This window comes from Lepidochelys olivacea (genome assembly GCF_965140295.1).
Source record: "Lepidochelys olivacea isolate rLepOli2 genome assembly, chromosome: 1".
NCBI lineage: Eukaryota > Metazoa > Chordata > Testudines > Cheloniidae > Lepidochelys > Lepidochelys olivacea.
In genome coordinates, this window is record NC_140411.1 from 258,455,283 (window position 1) to 258,477,131 (window position 21,849).

The 21,849-nt window shown below is 48.2% G+C and overlaps 1 protein-coding gene and 1 long non-coding RNA gene across 5 annotated transcripts; both read right to left on the bottom strand.

Annotated features, from left to right (window-relative positions):
• Positions 1-619: 619 nt before the first annotated feature.
• On the bottom strand, positions 620-7,613 carry PVALB (parvalbumin). 4 transcript variants are annotated; one of them, XM_084616889.1, is made up of 5 exons: positions 7,331-7,613; positions 5,425-5,557; positions 4,895-5,004; positions 2,662-2,740; positions 620-838 (listed from the first exon to the last, which is right to left on the bottom strand). In XM_084616889.1, the coding sequence occupies exons 1-4, from the start codon at positions 7,389-7,391 to the stop codon at positions 2,703-2,705; spliced, it is 342 nt and encodes a 113-aa protein (XP_084473015.1). In that variant the 5' UTR covers positions 7,392-7,613; the 3' UTR covers positions 620-838; positions 2,662-2,702. The 4 variants fall into 4 exon arrangements, with proteins under 4 accessions (XP_084473015.1, XP_084473018.1, XP_084473016.1 ...); XM_084616890.1 differs by lacking the exon at positions 620-838 and adding an exon at positions 854-1,155; XM_084616892.1 differs by lacking the exon at positions 2,662-2,740.
• Positions 7,614-11,404: 3,791 nt separating this feature from the next.
• On the bottom strand, positions 11,405-20,983 carry LOC311528455. The gene is made up of 3 exons (XR_014713606.1): positions 20,876-20,983; positions 19,984-20,174; positions 11,405-14,122 (listed from the first exon to the last, which is right to left on the bottom strand). It is a non-coding gene; the product is annotated as an uncharacterized lncRNA (long non-coding RNA).
• Between the last annotated feature and the right edge of the window lie 866 nt (positions 20,984-21,849).

The following is a 21,849-nucleotide window of genomic DNA, read 5'->3' on the forward strand; positions in this document are numbered from 1 at the left end:
TTTTTTTTTTCTCCTTTTCCTCCTGTGCCTTCATCTGGTGAATCGTTTTTCGTTTCCTGGCCGAAGTCGCTGTGTAGTATTGCTCGTCAATACACGCTGCGCTCCATCCCAGAAAGGTTTGTATTTTCAGTGGTGTGAAATGATCCCCCTGCATGACTGATGCCAACCGATATTTCTGGAGAACCTTTCCTCCAAAGATCTCTAAGCACTGGACACATTTAACAAACGGTACATCTGGGGAGCAGTGTCTTGATCACCGAAATGAATCGGGGGAAAATATAGGCTAAATATTAGGAAATGCTTTATAGCTAGAAGAACAGGTAAGTCAGAGGAACAAACTGCCAAATGAGCTTATGGGATTGCCAGTGCTAGATATTTGTCAAGGCTTTGTATATGCACCCATCTATCAGAGATTTACCCCAATGCAGGGATGTTGACTGAATGAGTCACTTTAGGTATATTTCACCCCCAAGTAATTATTTTAATGCTTTCCCACCTTACCCTAACCAGAGATACAATAGCAGATATGGTTTCAGCACAAAATCATAAGAAAATATCCCCTTCCTCTCAAACATACCCCAAACCTAAATGAAAGAAGGAACATGTGATAGTCAGAAAGTAGAGCCAAAATCAGTGACCTTTATTTTAACAGCATCTTTCAGCACAATTACAGAGTTACAAGGCTGCAGAGAACAGAGTGGGAGTATAAAATAACAAAAATAAATAGAACAGGAGCCAAGGAGGTCAGCAGGAGTTGGCTGGAATCAGGTGGTGAAGGGCAGATGGAAGGTTCAGATTGGTCAAAGGCTTTATGATTCAGCCACCAAAGTTATGAATTCTGGAGAAGGGAAAATTTGTTTAAATTAAGAAGCATGTTATAGAGGTTCATAGCATCACCGAGACAGCAGGGGCAACTTCATTAACAACCTTTTACAATAATTGAATGGCTTATAAACCAAAATGAATCAGAGGGTCAGATTGTGGGTCAGAAAACCTCACAGTGAAGCTAAACCATTTTTGAGAAGCCAAAGAGGGAATTCAGGATATGTCAATCCACCCAGACTGCCCGTTGGTGCCCGCTTGGCCAGTCTCTTTAGCTGTGCCGTACTCCTTAGTCACAAAGTCAATTTCCTTTGTGAACCCAACAGACATCACCTAAAAGGAAGAAGGCAAGCACTGGATATAAATTTTGTAGTGAGGTGGATTCCGCTCTGTCAGTGGCTGGCAGCACATCTGCAAATACATTAATCATGGCTATAGCCAGATATTTTCTAAAGTAATAGTTATATTGATGCTATTATTGTATATTGTCAACATAGCTCAAAGCTATTTATTAAAATACATTATGTATATGAATAACCCCTATATTTTACATGTCTGTGAATGATTCCTATATTCCCAGTATATCACATTTAAGTATTCTAAACAAATTCCAGAGTTCTAATTATGTAAAACTTATTTTCACTTTATTTTGAAATGCTCTTTGGACCATCAGCAGACTTTCCCTGAACATTGCAGAGGACCCAGCACAAACCCTGTGGTATTTCATTGAACTACCAAAGGTAATCTCTGAATTTATTATAGACTAATCATTTCTCTCTCCAAACTGGTAATGCATTATTTTGGGACACACGAGTGCAAAAGAGAAACTCATCAGAACATTTTTTACCCCCTCCTGATTTTTCTTTTAGTGTTGTGTGTGTGTGTAGTTTTTTTTTTTAACTTGAGCCAACAAATAGTGGATTTGAAGTCTGAACATATTTCATGACAGAGTTCTGAGAAAATGACTGGTGGAATTAGAAGTATTCCCAGAACCTCAGCTGGAGTGGAGCGTGAATACATGTACTAGATAAAGATTGTGATCTACCTGAATAAAAGTTTGGCTCTTTTTTCCAATCTTTTCCCTGGAGAACATGGCTTCTGACATCACAGGCCTAGCAGCATCAGGCAGCTAGAGGAACTGAAGGGTATGATTTATTTGTCCAATAGCACATAAGAGGTCAAAAAATGACCAAGTACAAACCTTCCTTTTTTTGGTTTTCTCTTGTGCCCTGGGAATCTGAGCATGTGGTGGTGGTGATGATTTCCAGCTGAGGGACTGTGGAAGGCTAGACTCACCTGCCCTGAAACTGACTGTGGCCTCAGTAGCATTCCCCTTCAGTCTGGGAGATGAGGTCTGGAGGATGGTCACCCTCCTGGGTAACATGGACCTGGGCTTGGAGGTTGTTCTGGTCCCTCAATTTTGACTGGATCCAATGAAAGATGAAGGGATTCAGTACCTCTCAAGAGACAGGTCAGCACCTTGCAGGAGTAGGCCCCGTGTTTTCAACACTTCTAGATTGGCAGGCCAGCCCCAAAATATAAATCTTGATCCATTTAGCCAGAAGTATGGATAGATTATTGGAATAATTCCTGAATTGTGTGTGGAAGCAGAGATGAGCTCTGAACAGGAGATCTGAGAGATCATTCCTAATCTGACACATGATTCTGAAGGAGGCTCCATAGGACAGCTAAGATGGAAGCCTACAATGAAAGAACTGAGGAACAGGTGGACCTGGCATGCTCAAATAAATCTTTAGAAGGCAGGAATGCCAATCCTTCATCTCTCAGAACTGTTATGGGCTGCTGGGAACTAGACTGAGGGGATATCCAATTCATTACCATCATCTGTAAAAGGCTGGATCTCCATAGTCAGCTAATGATCAGGGTGGCGTTTGAAAACTTGACCCAAGGGATGGACCTGGGGTGAAGGAGGACAATTCATTTATTAGAAAAAAAAATCCAGTGTTTCTGTAGCAGAAAATATAGCATCAAAATTGAAAAATACCAACGCTAAGAAATAGCTGTGGGAGTTCCAGCTGCTAAGGCTTTCATGGTTGGTGAATCAGGCATATTGTGAGACAGGGCAAAGTGTCTCAAACATGTCGCTTATCACCATTTCTCCTTGCTCTTTTGCTCTGTCCCTCACAACAGGTAAATTGCCACACGTTCCACGCCTCACTGCTGCAGCAGTTTGCTAGTAGAATGAGGCTTGGGAGGGAGGAGAGCTCTGGAATGTTGCTTGGTGGGGGTGTTGGCCAGAAGTGTGCAAGGAAAAAGAATCAGGGTCTTGATTCCCTTCGCACTTACACTAGGGTAAATCCACAGTAACTCCACAGAATTCAGTGGACTTTCACAGGTGCGAAACTGATGGGAGAGGAGCCTTGGCTGAGGAGATACTCCAGATTGCTCTCATAGAATAGGTCTGCTCGCAGGCATCGCTTCCCTTTTTTTTTTTTTTTTAAAATGTTGGCCACACCATTAATTTTAAGAGATGCCAACACCCTTCTCTTTCATATAAGCCAAGATGAGTCTGAAACATTTCATAAGTAGAGGCTTCTTTTAACTCAACTGGGATTGCTCCTGTTTCGCAGCCGTGGAGTTATCACGTTGGCCAACCAACTATGAGCATCCTTACAAGGATCTTCAGATGACTTGATTCCTGTAAATTGCACTCCTGTCTAGATCTCTGGGAACCGAGCCACTGATTTGAGTGGGACTGGAAAGGCTCGGTCAGTAATAAAGCATGTGAAAGTATCTGAGATTTATGACCTAGAACCCTGAGTTCAAGACGGCTGCTAGTAATCAGCAACAGCTCGCTTTGCTCCTATGTCACTGTGACGTATCAGGGCCTGAGAACTTAAGAGAATTTAGCCTGGAAATAGGCCCATAGACACTGTTCTACTGGTGTGCCATGGTCAGGCAGCTGAGCATATCTTATTTGTCACCTCTCTCATTGGGTAATTTTGTATGCCATCCCTTCTATTTCTACCCTATAAACTGTGAGATCATGTTAAGTAACCTCACTTTCACTTGTATTTTGCATACCATTTGAAGACCACACCTTTATAAATCCAAGAGAATGGATAATACTAAGACAGGACTATTTGAAGTTAAAATTGAGATGTTTCCAATTTTCACCCTGTCAAAGAGGCTGTCAGGATGATGGGAGGTTACAAAGTGATTTTCTACTGCTGAGCTGGCATAATGATCCAGCTAGAACCGCCCCCCCCCCGCTTCCACCTCCTTTCTTATAATGGAGGGAAAGGATTCATTCAGACCTGCACAACTTCATATCTGTTCCAATGAGCCTCGGTAATGTGGAGGAGAGAAAGGAAAAGGAAAGGGAGAAATGCAGTCTGTGGATTATTTTGACAAGAAGTTGCCAGCAAGAGCAAAATATCGGTTTCTAAATTTCTAGCCATGCTGTGGACAAAAATGTGCCCCTTTCCTGTAAGCCTGATGCTATAATCTTGATGGTTAATGAAGTTAAATGACCGGTTTCCCTATCTTCCCTGTGAAGATTGTCGGTGTCATGCATATGGTGGGAACTTGGATAGACAGTGAGGCTGCACAATGGACTTACTCAACACTGAATGTTAAGAATTTGCTTTGCTAAGCCATCAGAAGTCTTGCATCACGTTCTCATTTAAGTGAAACAGGATTTTTTTAATCAAGGAGAAATGCTGCTCTTCAGCTTCTGCTATGTCTCTCTCTTCCTGCCTCCAAATTCAGCTCCTGTAAACTCTGAGGGCCTGATCCTGAGCCCATTGCAACCAATGGAAATACTCCCCCTGACTTCAGTGAGGGTTGGAGGGGGCCCTTTATCCCTCCCCCCCGTGTGAGTGCCTTTGCTATCTCCCATCCTGTGCTAAATCTGGGTTTCTATGAATTCCTGCTCCCTCTAGTGTTGGGACTCAGCTTCTGCACCAAGGAAGGTACCACAAATTTAGTAAGCCCTGAAATGTAACTAAAGTCCTAATCTGCCCTCCACAAGGTCACAACTGGCAATGAAGCCTATGGTGCTTATACCTCTGTACTAGGGGCAGAATTTGACCCTCCTGAAGCCACCTACCATCAATGCCGATTTTGCCATCGCCATCCTTATCTCCAGCAACCAGGAGCGCCTTGGTTTCTTTATCAGATAGGTCTCTGCCATCAGGGGTGAAGCCCTTCAGTACAAATCTAAAGAAAAGGCATGGGACAAAGAGAAGGCTGGGTCACTAGGGTTTAACGTTCCTGGTTTTTAGAGATGATGAGCAGTGGTGTTGACACATGCAATTGAATCCAAAGGCCTGGCCCCTGTTGGCGACCTTCTTTATCACACAGAACGAGTGCTCTCACCTGGAATTGTTTGAGATGGAGGAGTTGTAGTTAGATTACAGATCACTCACATAAAAGTTAGATACCTTTCTCTCGACACACATTTGATCCTACTTTTAACTGTTTACTCCCCCTGCTGAGCCATGCAAACAACCGGACACTGCCCAAGACAGGGCAATTAGAAGTCTGAATGGGACTGCGTTTTCGGGTGTGTTTCACTCAGATGAAAATATGAACACATCCTCTTAATGTAAGGACAGAGGGAAGACTTGACCTACTTACTTCAACTCATCTTCCTCAATGAAGCCACTTTGATCTTTATCAAGAATGTGGAAAACCTTCTTTACATCTTCCTGGCTCTTCTTTTTCAGCCCCATGATTTCAAAGAACTTCTTGTAGCAGAAGGATTCAGCAACTGCGGGAGAAGAAGAGTGAGGCTGGGTTAGTTGTAGGCTGGTTACTGAGGCACATTGGTATAGATATTCCTGGTTTTCTCTCCCTCTGCCACAAAGAACCTGCCTTCTTAATCCTACCCCTAGAGGCCACAAGGTCAGGGCCCCGTTATGCTAGGCCTTGTATATAGACAGAGCAATATGCAGTCACTGCCCCAAAGAGCTTAAACTCTGAATAGACAAAGGGCCAGAGACAGTGCCCCCACTGTGCAGAAGGGGGGAAGTGGCTTACTCAAGGTCACCCCAAGAGGCAGTGAGGGAGTTGGGGAATTAAACCCAGGCCTCCTCCCTTCCTCTCCAGTGCCTACACTGCCAGATGTCCCAAAGAGGAGTAAGAGCATTCACCTGAAACCTGAACTGGAGTCAGACTGTACCGAACATATTTTTAAAACTTCTCCTTTTGGAAATCAGAGTTCTGCCCGGCTCAGCCGTGCAGGCTGACTCGAGAAGACCTGCCTCTAGTTTATGGTGACATCTCCCATTTCCTCATTCCCCACACCTGGCTTCAAAATGTCAAGTGGAGCATTTTAGGAGCCAAAGGGACAGGCAGAAGTAGTTTGTATTCTGGGGCAGGGTCGGGGGGACTGCTGTGCTGCATGGCCCCTGCAAGATCATGTGCTGCACAAGTAGGGGGGAAAGATGAGGTTATCTGGCCCACTTCTCCCTTCCCTCACCAGCACCTCCACCCCTAGGGAGCCCTATAACAGTGGGGGCTGGAGAGATGTCAGGGGAAATCAAAGTGCAGTAGGCTGCCCTGTTTGCAAAGCATCCTTATCCTAGTAGCATCTCTGGGTTTACAGCAACATAAGGGGGTTTGGGCGCGTGGGAGCTGCTTGAGTCCGGAGCCCTAGTTAATTCCACCAGGGGCAACTTTGTGGCTGTCCTAGAATCATGGAGGCAGCTGCCGCAGCGAAGAGAGCGGGGCCCGATGTCCCCTCAGCTCCGGGCTGTCGAGTTTCCCGGCTGTGCGCTCTGTGTGTGGGGGGGAAGGAAGTAAAAAGAGGCTCCCCCCTTTGCAGGCTGGAAAAGGGAGTTTTTGTTGGGTGGGCGTGGATCGTGTTCATCCGAGAACACAGATCCCGACGCTTGCCCGGCAGAAGCCCAAGCCGCAGATGCAGCGGCGTGCGGTTTATTTGGGGGGTCACCTGTCGAACGCTGGCGGAGAGAAACGGGGGGAGTTTGAAACGGGAGGCATCGATCTGTGCCTGAAGTAAGGCGCACTGCAGCCATCTGTCCTGCGGGAAGCTTCTGCAACCCAGCAGGCTGAGCCCACTCTCTCAACTCCTCTTCAGCCTGAAAAGTAAAAACCCAGAACAGGACAGACCGCAGCAGTTGCGTCTGCCAGTGAAACAAGAATCGAGAGCGCTGCAACGCTGGGGACAGGATTTGGGGGCCGGGGGGTCCCCCAGGTTCTGTTCCCCCCTCCCCCCCCAGGCATATCCTTCCCTAGTGTGGTTACAGCTTTGTTCCGTTTGGAAATATCTCGTGCCTCGGAACCGAGTCTGTCTGCTTTCCTACCTACTTCTCCTTCGAATGAATGGAGCGTTTCACGTCTCCAGTGGCCCGGGGAAGTTTGCAGGGGACACAGCCCTGGGTTTAATAAGCCCGACATGCTCACTTTGCACGTTTCTCCCCATCCCCATCGGATGTTTTATCCAGCCGGCTCCTCTGCCCTTCCCCGAGCGGAGCACAATTGCACCGCAGCCCCGCATGGGGAGAGAGGAAAAGCCACTCACCTGAAAAGGCTCCCACAGCCGCCTTGATCTCCTCCGTGCTGAGCAGGTCCGACATCGCCATCCTGCCGCTGGGTGAAGGGAGAGGCGAGTGCGAAAAGATTAAACAGTGCCTCTCTCATCATTCCTGCGCATATGACCCAAGCTGCAGCGCCGGCTGGGGACTGCACACCGGGAAGGGCTGGACCCGTGCCAGCGACCGCTCTCGAGGGGGAAGGGTCGCTAGCCGAAGTGGGCTGCGGAAACAAGCACTCTGGGGCACGTGCGTGTCGGTGTGTGGATGGGGGCTGCGGGGGGGTGGGTGGGTGGTTCTCTGGAAGGCTGCAGACTAAGCCCCGTTGGAGCAGCGCCAGGGGCCGATCTAGGCTGGCAGAGGAGTTGTGTCAAGGGCAGACTCCCGGGTGCAGCGGGACAGAGCGAGTGGTGCAGCGCGGGGAAATCAGACGTGCGCTGTCCCGGTTCCACACGGCGGCGCGGAGCACGGCACTGCAGCAGGCGCCCCGCCTCAAGCCGCGCGCCAGCTGGGGTGGGGGAGCGGATGGAACTTAGCCTTAGCTGGAGACGCTTCTCCCTCCCGCCCCCCCCCCCGGCACCTTTCAGCCCTCGGCTCTTTGGGAGCCCCCCGTCTTAACCCGCCCCCGGGCTGAATTCTTCACCCCCGCCCCGTAGCTGACCCACAGCCCCGGTCTGACGCCCAACACGCCAGACACGAGGGCAGCAGGGTGAAGCTGGGGGTGCCATAATAACTATGCTGATGTGCGGTCCTGCGGGCGCAGGCTGCTCAGGCTTTGGGCTGCGCTGCTCAGTCACCGCTGGGAGCAGCCGGCCCAGCCGCCCGGGAAGTTTGTCTGGATTGCCTGGTAAGCGACTTGCCCATTGCTCTTCACAGAAATGATCCACCCGACCTCCCTCCTCTGCCACGCAAGGTGCCGGGGGCACGAGGGCAGATCCGTGCGGGAGGAGCCGGGGGCGCTGAAGCGTGGGGACACTGGGGCAGATCCGTGCGGGAGGAGCCGGGGGCGCTGAAGCGTGGGGACACTGGGGCAGATCCGTGCGGGAGGAGCCGGGGGCGCTGAAGCGTGGGGACACTGGGGCAGATCCGTGCGGGAGGAGCCGGGGGCGCTGAAGCGTGGGGACACTGGGGCAGATCCGTGCGGGAGGAGCCGGGGGCGCTGAAGCGTGGGGACACTGGGGCAGATCCGTGCGGGAGGAGCCGGGGGCGCTGAAGCGTGGGGACACTGGGGCAGATCCCTGCGGGAGGAGCCGGGGGCGCTGAAGCATGGGGACACTGGGGCAGATCCGTGCGGGAGGAGCCGGGGGCGCTGAAGCGTGGGGACACTGGGGCAGATCCGTGCGGGAGGAGCCGGGGGCGCTGAAGCGTGGGGACACTGGGGCAGATCCATGCGGGAGGAGCCGGGGGCGCTGAAGCGTGGGGACACTGGGGCAGATCCGTGCGGGAGGAGCCGAGGGCGCTGAAGCGTGGGGACACTGGGGCAGATCCGTGCGGGAGGTGCCGGCACATTGGCTGCACGTCGAGTACCTAAACCAAGGGCCGGGCTGTGTCGTGCCTTCCAGCACAGCTGCGGGGCCCACCCCCACCACTCCTTCTTGTTGAAGGCAATGGGGTGGCTGCGCTGCCTAAGATTTTGAAGGATCATTGGGCCCAGAAAGGAAAGAGGCTTGGGGAGAAACTTTGTTCATCCTCTCAATGACTCCTCCTCAGCTGCTTCCTAAGGGAACACGCCCCTCCCTGCCCCAAGTCCAGGCCTAGTTCTGGTAGAAGGCCACTGAGCGCACCTGTGCGTGTGTGTGTTAAGATATTGGGGTCCTTTTGTTTAACAAGGGCCTCACCTCACTGGAGGCTGGAGGGTGGGTGAATCTTTGGCCCCTTCTTGTCCCCATTTGTTGTATTTGCTCCTGGCAGGAGCCAGTCACTCCTTTCTCCGAAGGTGAACCACAGCCCCGCACCCAGAGGGCGCCTGGGTGTCTGGGTCAAGCCCTGAGCAGCTCTCCCCTAAGCAGTGGCTAAAGCGGACCCAAACAGCTCAGGGCTTGTGCCAAGCCTAAAGTGCAGCAGCGCGGGTCAGACTCAGTTCAGTTTTCCTGTCCTGTGAGCCGACCCGAGCGAATTCTCTCGCCTCCCCCCTCGCCACGAAGACATTTGCCAGGTCCATCGCAGCTGCATTTGGCCTCGAGTAAACATCAAGAGGGTGACAAAGTCTTCCCCGAAGCTGGCTTGCGGAGCTCCGTGCCCACCCCCATCAACCACGCCAACCCTTAGCCCATGGCACGCGTCCCTCAGGTTTCATCCCAGCGACCCCCAGCCATTGAGGAGAAACAGCAAAATGCCCCTGACATGATCTTCGGAATTCAGCAGGTGCTCACATCCTCTCCCCCTCACTTGCATAACAGAGAGAAGCCCCTGCTTGTGTCCTGTGGGAGCGGGCCCCGGTGGACAGGCCCTGGAGGTTCTCTCCCGTCGGCTGCAACCCACAAAGCAGGGGGTGCGAAAGAGTGGTTTCTTTCCCCGCCTTGCAACTCGGGCTTTCTCCCCCACCCGTGGCTGCGGCTCACTGGTCCCTGGAGTCATAGAACCTGCTTTGGGGCCAGGGTGCACCCAGGGCTAGCGGCAGGCAGGCAGGCAGGCAACACGCCCCACGATGTAAATATAAAGTAACAATAAAGCCACCACCACCAAGCAACGCAGACAGCACCTTGGCAACAACAACCAGCCGGCCCCCCCTCTGCCCCAGGTACAGCAGCTGCTGGGCAGAAACCTGGGACTCTCTTGCCAGAAAGGATGGAGCACTCTGCACAGCATCCAAACGGCTGCCCAAGGGGAGCTGAGGTCGAAAGAGCCAATTTCCTTTCTGCAACAGGGGGCTTTGGTGTGTAAGGTTTGCTAGCGGGTCTTGCGGGAGATGCTGTTGTTTGCACCACCCTTCCCTTTCCCCCCTCCCATTTCCCCCTTGCTTTCCCTCCATTTCTCCTGACTATGTAGTCATTTCCCCCTCCACAGGGTCCTGTCTCTCCTCCTCTGGAGTCTTCCATCTGCAGGCAGTTGGCTCTGAAGAGGGGCTCTCTGCTATCTCCCTTTACTGTTATTTATGGGGGGAGGGGGTCAATTTCCCCCTTTTTCCCTTCAGGCTGGAGTCCTGCTCTCCTGCTCTGCCAGGACGAATTGATCCTTGCTATGGAAGTGGGCCAGTTGTTCGCTACTTACCTTCTGAACACTCCCAAGTGCTGTGGGAAGGGCTGTTAGATTTGGAGGGGGCCAAAGGTGGTGACAGCCAGGCTGGGAACCCCACTTATATAGGCTCCTGGCCTTTTCTATTTTTGGTGGGTGATACCCCCTCCTCACCGGTGTCAGCTACCCAGGGACACACTCAGTATCACATTCACCTCCCCGCTAGCTAATCAAGGGGCGCTATTAATAATCCTTAGCACCCATCTTCCCCTAGCTCCCGAAACCTGTTCCCTTGGCAGACTGGCAAGCGACGCTTTTATTATGGAGTTTGTAGTGCTAAGGGTTCAGTTTGACATCTGGGGCAAATGGCTGCCTTAGTGATCGCTGAGAGCCCTGCTCAGACAGGGAGCCCCAGGTGAAAGGAGGCCTGCTGTATCTGGGAAGGAAGGGGTGGGAAGACGTACCCTGCTCAAGGAGGCATCAGAGACTAAGGGGAAGCAGGTTTAGGGATCCTGTAACTTTCTTGTCTGCTGCCTTGGCAAATCCCCTCTCCGTACAAGAGGCAATAAGGTCTTCCCCTCCCCAAAGCTGGCCTGCACTGAAAGTGTTACCACTTAACCCTGATTTCCTTGCTAAGGTGGAATCCTGCTCTCAGACAAGACTGAGCCACAGGGAATAATCTTCTGTAAAGAGACAAGGTGGGTGAAGTAATATCTTTTATTAGACCCACTTCTGTGGGGAGACAAGCTCTTCTTCAGGCCCCCTTTAACACAGAAGGGCCAGGAAATGGAGCTGTCTCATCTCAATCCACTGCCATCTTCTGGCAGGTGCTCATTACTACTGATTTATTGATTGCTTTGTATAATTAGTAAAATAAGAATAATAATTAAGTGGCACTGAGCCCCATGTGCCCTTCAGTATTTTGGGGAGGGCACTTCCCTTTGCTACTTTCATTTCCCCTGGCGTTTTTACAGGGGCTCGCTAATCACACTGATCTATCTGCTGGATGTTTGTTGCTGAAAAAAAGGCATGTCTTTTTTTTTATTTCAGGGCTTGTTAGCCAACTGCTCTCAAGTGCAGAACCAACACAGATTGCTCGGAAATGGTCAGACACATCAGTAACACATCTGAAGCTCTCCTCTGGGGAGTTATTTTCCTGGCGTGAGTGCTGGATTCCAGAGGGGAGGGAACATAACAGAGGTATAGGCAAGGTGACTGGACCTAAATACTGCATCAAAGCCCTCTAGTTTCTGCATCACTCTGGTGCTGGATGTGGTGGCATACTGGAAGTTCTCCAGCAGCTTAAGGCAATTTCAAAAGCGGGCATTGTATGGAATCAGCTCTGAAGCTCAGTCGAGTGTCCCTTGGGTTATTTATCACATACTTACTTTCTTGTACATGCCCTTGAATTTCCAGTCCACCACAGAGTTTAGTTCAGACAATGGTAGGATGGAGATGCTGTTATATTTTGGGGGTGATCCTGAACTCCTTGTTCTTCCCTCCAACACCCAGCTGCCCCACTGCCCTGGCTTTGGGTGGATGAGACGGTGTATCTAGTCATGTTATGAGCTAGCTGAGGTTTATGTTCTTGTATGTTTCCCTCAGGTAGGATGGCTACTAAAGCAGCTTGGTCCCACAATGTGCCCTTTGCTTAAACCTGCAATATGGAGTTTGTTGCTCAAGTCACCACTTCCTACCCGACTGATGTGGTAACAAGAGTAATGCTGGTTTGGGGATGGCAGCATCCTCTTGGGTGTTTGTAGGGGGCTCTATTCCCCCTCCTCTTGGCAGCTAGCAGGGCAGCCTTTCCCTCTTATTTTCTTCTTTTAACTGGTTTGAGGAGATGAGGGCTGTATGGCTTTCCTCCTGGCCTGTGGCCCTGCCTTTCTCCTCCCTTCCATCTGGCCTGATGTGTGGAAATGTGTGTATTTGTCCACCAGTGGGGACCGAGAACCCAGCAGCTAATGCAGAGCAAGTGGAGTGCTAGTCAATGTGATTGCCTTGTTTAGTCCAGCAGTGGGAAAGCCACACAGATTAGAGGAAGAGACTGAAATCCTTCCTTATCCGTGGAGGTGGTTCCTGCTGAAGCCTATTCACAAAAAGGGAAGAAAATCCACCCCCCTCTGTCAGAAGACAGAGAGCGAGGACTCTGTCAGATGCTAGTTTACCTGACAATAGTTCATTAGCTAATATTTTTTCCACTTGGTGAGCTTGAGATGCAGACCCAGACTCTTCTGGGTCACCGCTATGAATCCAGCCCAGGTCCGGAGTCACTGAATCTTGTTAGAACCTGACATCTGATCAGTGAAAGTTTGCCTATATGAAATTAGTTGGGTAGAGATGGTGTCTCATCACACTAATCAATAGACATGCAGCTGCCACCTCAGCCGGCTGTTTCAGGAGAGATCAAGAACTGAGTAGGCCTTGGAAACGGAATTAGCTTTTCTCTTTTAGAGTATGGCTTCCTTGCAGAGTTAGCTTGGGCTCTTACCGGGGGGCTTCCCCTGGGCTCCCTACTGTCCGCACACACCAACATCTGAGCTATGTTTGGAGGTGTTTTAAACTGAAGTTAACTGGCCCAGCTGAGAGAAACCCTCAGGGTCAGGACTGGTGCACATTGGTAGCTCATTAGAAAGGAAGCTTGAAGTGCTCCCTGCTCTATCCGTTATGTGGATAAAAAGAGACTTCAGTCTGCAGGGCTGCCAATCTGACACCTTTCCCTAACACCAAATTCCCTTTCTGATTGTTTGCTAAGTGACTCACACGATCACTTTCTTTGGGAGAATATTGCCCAGTTTTGTAGCCCTCACTGATGGGAAATGTTTCCTGCTATTCAGCTTAAATTTTCCTTTCTCATCTTTATCCCATTATTCCCACTTCTAGCTCCTTGGTCTACCCTGAACAATTCCTCTCTCTCTGGGCATGTGTACCCTTCAGATATTTTTACAGACAGTTATGTTATCCCCCAGTCATCAGTCAGCCAAGCTATGCATAATTAGTTCTTTTTAATCGTTCCTCATAAATCAGTCCCTCTGGCCCTTTAATTGTTTTTGTTGCTCATCTCTGAACTCCCTCCAGTTTTGTCGGCATCTTTCCAGTACTGCGGTGCCAAGGATAATATAGGATTGCTTTACTCTCGGAGCTCGTGGGCTATCCTAACTATCTGTGGCAGTTTCCATCCTGCCCCCAGGAAGTAATCCAAGAATAATAAATCAGGTTGAAGTTGCTGGGGGTAGGGGCGCACATAGGACATAGTGACTGAGCACAATGCCAATTAGATTTGAAAACAATCCCCACAGGGATTGTAATACTTAAAAGAATATCTTGGATGTCTGTAGCACGTTTCAATTAAAAGGGTCTCAAAGCACTTTATAGGGCATATGCTGTCTGTAGGGATCACTTCACCCATTATTGAAATGCAGCTCGGTGCTGATCTGACCTATTGTTAGAGGAAGGGTAAGACTCTCCTAGATGGCACCATTTTCTTCTGTGTCCTCATTATGAGTCTTGAGCTGTATCCGTCCACTTCCCCCTACTCCTCATGAGGCTGCAGTCAGACTCACCCTCTCTTCTCTTGAGGCTCCAGCTGATTCTCTTCCATCTTCTTCCTATTTAAAAAAGGGAAAAATACAGTATTGCCACTCTTCCCAGCCCTCGTGAGCTGTCTGCCAAAAGGGTGCCCCATGCAGCTACACTGCTTGCATGTCCCTGGGACCAGCTCTGATGCAGCCACATCTGGGGTGCAATGTAACATCTTTTCTGTGCCAGAAGCTGTCTACCAATACCCTTTTTTTGGGAGGAGAAGTGAAGAATAATTTTAACTAATTCAAGTGCAATAGGAATTATTAAGTAGGTGGAAAGTAATTGCCTGACAGGGGCTTTAGGGCAAACACCCTTGCTCTTACAAAGAGTACCCTGGAATCTTTAATGACAACAAATGGGGTTTTGTATCTCATTCGAAATACACATTGGAGTGCTAAAGGATGTTAAGCTTTAGCCTAAAAAGGAGTAAGCAAAATGCCCCACGGGTATTGGGTGGAGTAGGTGTGGGAAAGCCCACTCTGGTACGTGTGCATGAAATAGGGAAGGATCCGTTTAACAGACTGTGCATGAAATGTATCCCAATTAAAAGAAATCACCCATTTTTCAGAGCCTGCTGTTTGAAAATACATAGAGTGCAAAGCTCTTTTTCTCACCAGGAATAAACTTTCAAATTTGTTTCTGTATACCAGTGTTCTTTGCTGAGGTGTGATGATATATCTTCTCCTGTGAGCATAAGCTCACGAAAGCTTATGCTCTAATAAATTGGTTAGTCTCTAAGGTGCCACAAGTACTCCTTTTCTTCTCCTGTGTGTGGGCACACGCATATTTTTGCACCACTACTTTCTGACTGAAATATGTCAATCTTTTCGTGTATACCAATTATCTCTATGATTTGTTTGTATGCCTTGTTACCCGGTACTGGATGTCAGACCTGCTCAAATATTTATTAGTTTCTGTTACGTCTTGTCAGTCCATGGAACAGTTCCTTTATTTTACCTGCTAGAACTCTATAATCCTTGAATCAAAGTTTGTGAGTTCTAGTCTCTGAACCCGCTTCTGTGAAAATTGACTCAGAATCTAGCAACTGTAAATGGATATTTGATGCTGGAACTAGGTCACCAGCAGCCCACTCCAGCGACGAGATCTGGGACCTTTGCTGCTCTTAACATACTGTAAAGGATGTGGAAAAGCAAGGGAAAGGTCTTGAGAGGTAACAGCAGAAGGAGAGAATACAAACCAAAACCAGTGATAACCATTTCTATATAAGCCCCTGGTGAGAGCTGGGTTCAGCTCACTAATCAAGAAAACAAAAAAATAGAGCCGAAGAAATAGATCTGTGTGTCATAAAACCTCCCAGCAACTCTCAACTGGATATCTACAAAAGCAAAAATGGCTGTTAGCCCCAGTGGGAAGCCCTGAGCCCCAGGTTAGGGGAATGGAAAGAATCAGTTTTTTCTATAATAGGTAGTTGCATCTATCAGGCAGTTGTCGTAATTGCCACTGTGGTGTTATTCACACTGGGGTGGACAAACCCATATAATTATTTCCACAGGGGTTTATATACCGGTATAAACTAGCTCAGCAGAAAGGTGGCTACATTACCTATCCACACTTACACTAGGCTGGGGAGATGGGAGAACTGAATGGATTTAGATCAGGGTAAATGGCCTTCAATGAGACTTACCTTCAGTTTTAGCAGTCAGGGGTCTCGTGGTTATCTGGATCCCCAGACTATGTCCCCCAAATTTGGATTATGAGCATGCTTCCAAGTGGAAGGAATCTGGTTTTTGTAAAGATTTGCAGCTAATCAGATGTTTTTTGTCTGCTAACTCAAAGTGCAAAATGAAATGTCTTTTAATAGTCAGAAGTTTGTACAGGACTCATGTAGCTCCAGCTGTCCTGGGGCCGGGACGGAACTGGGGGAGGCAACATGGTGATGATCCCAGAACTTCGTTCTGGGTTTTTTCCTGCCAACATATCATGGAAAAGTGCTGGCTAAGAAAGTCTATAACTAGCCTCAGACAGGGGGTGAGATTCTGTCAGCTGGTAATTTAAGTGGCAATATTTCATTATCTAATGGTTCCCCGCCCCCCGAGGCTACAGGATACAGACCCTGCTATCTTTTAGGTCAGTAGTTTGAATCCAGCCCTAGACTATAGTAGTAACTAAAAGTCATTACTCTGTTCAGTTCAATGGGCTATGTGAAATGAGCTGGAGGGCCTCAGCCCAGTTGCTTATGGACAAATGTCCACATCACAAAAACAGCCACCTGGTTTGACCCTAATTGGGTATCTCAGTGGAGAGTTCAAGGACTGAACAGGCCATGTACTGTGAACTTCCTTCACTCCTTGCTTTTGTTTCAGCAGCTCAGACGGTAGGGGGCAACGAGTGAGGGAGGCTTACACTGCTGCTGCCCATGCTGGACTGGCTGTAATGCCAGAGGACCTCAATCTCCATTCAAGGCTGCCTGTCCAGCACCATTCTTCCCTTCTTCATCTGGGAGGCCTCCAGGTGAATCTCAGACTGGAGATTTGAAATCTTCAGCAGCATCCCTCTGATGCCCTTTCTTCTGATGAGATGTTTTGTCCAAGAGCAACTCCTTGTTGTCTCAGTATATTCACTCCTAGTCACCCAGTATACCACAATTCCCCCTTACAAAGCTTTGTTAAGCAACCCTTCCCATAATCCCTCCCTACTCCACTCACACCTCGACTGTGGGAAAATCCATTCTTCCCAGGCACAGGAGTCTACGACTTAGTAGCTACATTTTTACGCCCCCCCCCAAGACTCACAATATTATTTTCAAAAGATGACACCGCTTTATCAGCTGCCCTATAGAGCTCTACACGGCCTTGCCTGGAGCCTGCACCTTGAAACTGTCTCGCCCTGTAGACCTACATTTGCTTCTGCCCAGTAGCATCATCTCTCCTTTTTAAGTGGCAAAGAGGACTCTTTGCCATTTTTACAGATCCAGACTAACACGGCTACCCCTCTGATACTTGTCTCTTTTTAAGGGAGTTTAGTGTCGAGTATCTCCCAACAGAAGTTAACGCATTGCCATGCCCACCAGAGACATCCTCCCTTTTAGTTCTCCTGCCAGAACCACCGTTTGTGAACCTCCCTGGACTAGATAAGGTCCTTATACAGCCACCCCGTTAGTAGGGCCTCAGTACCTTACAATCTTTAATGTATTTATCTTTCCAACACCACTATTATCCCCATTACAGAGAAAGCCTGTGACTTGTGTAAGATCACTCAGGGAGCCTTTAGCAGAGCAAGGAATTGAACGGAGCCTCCTGAGTCCCAGACCCCCTACCAATGGATCATTCTTTCTCTCTTCTGGTGAGCTGAGTCATGGCGGTCACAATGCATGAACCATAGAAAGATAGCACCTCTTATGGGGTCACCCCCACTGCTTTCACTCTGAGTGCGTTGGAAGACCTCGTCTCATTGGTTAACCACTTCAGTAGCTGGTACATCACATATGAAGTGTCCACCTTCTCTCTCTTGAGGTGGGCCTCTTTTGCCTTTCTCAGGTGGAGTGGGGATTTGATTCTCTCTAGTTATTCATATTAGTCATTGTCATAAATATAAAGGGAAGGGTAACCACCTTTCTGTATACAATGCTATAAAATCCCTCCTGGCCAGAGGCAACATCCTGTTACCTGTAAAGGGTTAAGAAGCTCAGCTAACCTGGCTGGCACCTGACCCAAAGGACCAATAAGGGAACAAGATACTTTCAAATCTTGTTGGGGGTGGGAAGGCTTTTGTTTGGGCTCTTTGTTTACATGGTTGTTCTCTCTTGGGACTGAGAGAGGCCAGACAGAAATCCATCTTCTCCAACCCATCCTAATCCAAGTCTCCAATATTGCAACCAGTATAGGTAGGACCGGCAAGGCGGATTAGTTTATCTTTTGTTTTATGTGACTTTTCCCTGTGTTAAAAGGGAGGTTTATTCCTGTTTTCTGTAACTTTAAGGTTTTGCCCAGAGGGGGATCCTCTGTGTTTTGAATCTGAATACCCTGTAAAGTATTTTCCATCCTGATTTTACAGAGGTGATTCTTTTACCTTTTCTTTAATTAAAATTCTTCTTTTAAGAACCTGATTGATTTTTCATTGTTCTTAAGATCCAAGGGTTTGGGTCTGTGTTCACCTGTACAAATTAGTGGGATTATTATCAAGCCTTCCCCAGGAAAGGGGGTGTAGGGCTTGGGGGGATATTTTGGGGAAAGATGTCTCCAAGTGGGCTCTTTCCCTGTTCTTTGTTTAAAATGTTCGGTGGTGGCAGCATACTGTTCAAGGACAAGGCAAAGTTTGTACCTTGGGGAAGTTTTTAACCTAAGCTGGTAAGAATAAATTTAGGGGGTCTTTCATGCGGGTCCCCACATCTGTACCCTAGAGTTCAGAGTGGGGAAGGAACCCTGACAGTCATAAACCTGTATGCCATGGCAGTACCCAAAAGCCACAGTCAGAATGGGAGGATGTCTTTTTTCTCCTGAAAAGGAGAGGGTTTTCTTCTGTCTCGGGACGGGCTGGGCAGAGGGTTCTCTTTCAGGTTACATGCTATTAATGCTACACAGACACAAGACACACAGAGACACACACACACGGGATAGGGAGATAGCTCATTGCCTGACTGCATTCTTTACACTGTGGGCATCCTTTATACTTCTATGGGTACAATCAGGTGACTTGCTCGCTGTTTGTCCTATTTCTTGAGTGACATACATTCCTGAGAGTGATACTTGGCCCGATCACATGGCTTTGGCTAGACCCCTGCTGTTGATTTTTCTACTCAGCATGGTTGGTGGGTGATGGGGGGAGGAGGGCAGTGAACTAGCATCTGTTTCTCTGAGCTGTTGTATCGGGGTCTGTTCACCTGCCTGTTTATATGCTGTGTAGACTGTGTTTTGTCCCACTTCCCTTCCCAGTTCTGTGTCTGGTAGCTGTGGGGATATGGGATCGCAGAATTTCAAATTCCACATGCCTTCCCTTTTCCTTTCCTAGGAAAAAGTTAATACTATGCTGGGAAAAAAGACTGATAGCCTCAGAGAGAGAAATCTTCCATTGTCTGCAGAGCAGGAACTGTGTGGCCTCTGGCAGCACAAGCTTCCCCATACTGCTTCACCAATGTACCTTACCCTTGTCTTGCAGGGACCACTTCTAGATCATAAGATGGGATTTCAGTCTCCCTTGCCCTGAGGCTAATCCATCTCCCACTAAAGCCAATGGAAGTCTATCCGTAGTCTTTAATAGGAGTTGGATCAGGCCCTCAGTTATTGAGACTACCAACAAAGGGACTGATTAGCACCAACAGGTGTTTATTTTGTGATCAGAAGACCTGTCTGCTAGGAAGTTGGCCATTTTACATGGCCACTGAGCAACTTTTAGATAGCCATGACTTTTGACCTGGCTTGAATTTTGAACAGGTGACCTAGAGGTGAAAGGCCTGTATCCTATTCCTCTTTCTCTTAAATGTCCGTATTTTTTTCTAGGTATTTTTAACTGGAGAAGTCCTCTGTTGTACCTTGCCTGTTTTTGTGGCATATGCGGGTCAGTAGCTGTGCCTCTTCGGACATTGGGATGGCACAGAACTGCACAGTTCTGGAAGGTGGGGGAACATGACGGTGTCACAAAACCCAACCAATTCTTTATGTGGATTGTGTTTGTAATGTTTGTGTGAGTCTCTTTATGCCTCGCTGTCTGGGCTGAGAGCAGCCGTGGGGGTTGCAGAGGTGACAACTGTGACAGATGCTGCGTGAGAGAAAGAGAATACCTGAAGGTAAGTAATGGAGAGCAGACACACACACACAAAGATGTATACCACGTGTATGTATTGGCACAAACACCTCAAACGTGCACACAGCCATAGCACGCATCCCCTCCATACATGCACACAACTGCACCCGCCTGCACGCATACTCACCCTTGCTGTGTAGTATGGGTTCAAGTGGCAGATTGCTTCCTTGGATCAGTTTTCAGTGGTGAATGCTGTGTCGGTCTGGAATAGCTGAAAGCGCTCTGAGAAACCTCATTAGAAGGATGGGTCTCCTGGCATTTGGTAACTGGGACATTTGGTGGTTCGCAGCTCCACCGAACTTAAGTGCATCTGATACACTGTACATGGGATTCCAAAGTTTAATTTAGCTTAACTCTTGGCTGCAATCAACAGCTGATAAATTTAGTTGGGGGATTAAGAAACCTTTAAGACTAATAGCTCCTTACAAGGAGCCTAAAGATGGGAGAACAAAACACAGACATATTCTCAAAACCTGCCTTGAAAAGTGATGCACAATGCAGTCTTATCTTTGCAAAGTAAAAGGATCATTTTTGGGACTTTGCAGGAGACCAGCATGCTAACAGAAGGGCAGGGAAAGGGAGGTTTAGCAGTATGGACCTTTAAGCCAATTGTTTCCTTTGCAAATCTAGGCCAAGGACATTCTGAGTGGAACAAGCTGGATATAATAAACATTCTCCTCCCAAAGTTGCTCCAGATAGTAGTGTGCTAGTCAGCTCTTTCCTTCAGTGTCAGACTAACCATGACCGTGTTATCATAGAATCATAGAATCATAGAATATCAGGTTGGAAGGGACCTCAGGAGGTCATCTAGTCCAACCCCCTGCTCAAAGCAGGACCAATCCCCAATTAAATCATCCCAGCCAGGGCTTTGTCAAGCCTGACCTTAAAAACTTCTAAGGAAGGAGATTCTACCACCTCCCTAGGTAATGCATTCCAGTGTTTCACCACCCTCCTAGTGAAGAAGTTTTTCCTAATATCCAACCTAAACCTGTTATGTGTTATGTCAGGGATGATCTTACCTTTCTTGCCTATTGTAACACCTAAGCAGTCTGTCCTGTCTGGGGAATGTCTTTCTCCCCACTCCTTCTGGGGCAGCATGCAGATAGGTGTACATGTGTTTGTTCTCAGCAGAGCAGCTGTGTTCTCTGAACACTGCCTGGGTGTAGCAGCGTAGAGAGGGCGGGGGTGAGGCGGTGACTAGTACTGTGTGTATGCAATCAAATGTAAAGATACTCACTACATCAGCGCTAGGGAGGTTCAGCCAGACATTTCATTGGTAAAGGGACTTTAACTGATCAGCAAAAATAACGAGGAGTCCTTGTGGCACTTTAGAGATTAACAAATTTATTTGGCCATAAGCTGTCATGGTTAGAACCCACTTCATCAGATGCATGGAGTGAAAATACAGAAGCAGGTATAAATACATGAAAGGATGGGGGTTGCTTTACCAAGTGTGAGGTCAGTCTAACGAGATAAATCAATTAACAGAAGGATACCAAGGGAGGAAAAATAACTTTTGAAGTGGTAAGAGAGTGGCCTATTACAGACAGTTGACAAGAAGGTGTGAGTAATAGGGTGACCAGACAGCAAATGTGAAAAATCGGGACAGAGGGTGGGGGGTAATAGGAGCCTACATAAGAAAAAGACCCCAAAATCGGGACTGTCCCTATAAAATCAGGACATCTGGTCACCCTAGTGAGTAACAGTAGGGAGAAATTAGTATTGGGGAAATTAAATTTAGGTTTTGTAATGATCCAACCACGCCCAGTCTCTATTCAGGCCTAATCTGATGGTATCCAGTTTGCAAATTAATTCCAGTTCTGCAGCTTCGCGTTGGAGTCTGTTTTTGATGGTTTTTTTTGTTGAAGAATTGCCACTTTTAGGTCTGTTATTGAGTGACTAGAGAAGTTGAAGTGTTCTCCTACTGGTTTTTGAATGTTATGATTCCTGATGTCAGATTTGTGTCCATTTATTCTTTTGCATAGTGACTGTC

Excerpts from the sequence above, each read along its gene's own strand:
- PVALB (XM_084616889.1), bottom strand. The coding sequence starts at position 7,391 with ATGGCGATGTCGGACCTGCTCAGCACGGAGGAGATCAAGGCGGCTGTG. Across the intron at positions 5,005-5,424 it reads ATTGAGGAAGATGAGTTGAA|ATTTGTACTGAAGGGCTTCA; the intron begins GTAAGTAGGTCA and ends CCTTTTCTTTAG. Across the intron at positions 2,741-4,894 it reads TGGCAAAATCGGCATTGATG|GTCCATCCCTTGGGTCAAGT; the intron begins GTAGGTGGCTTC and ends CCTTCACCCCAG.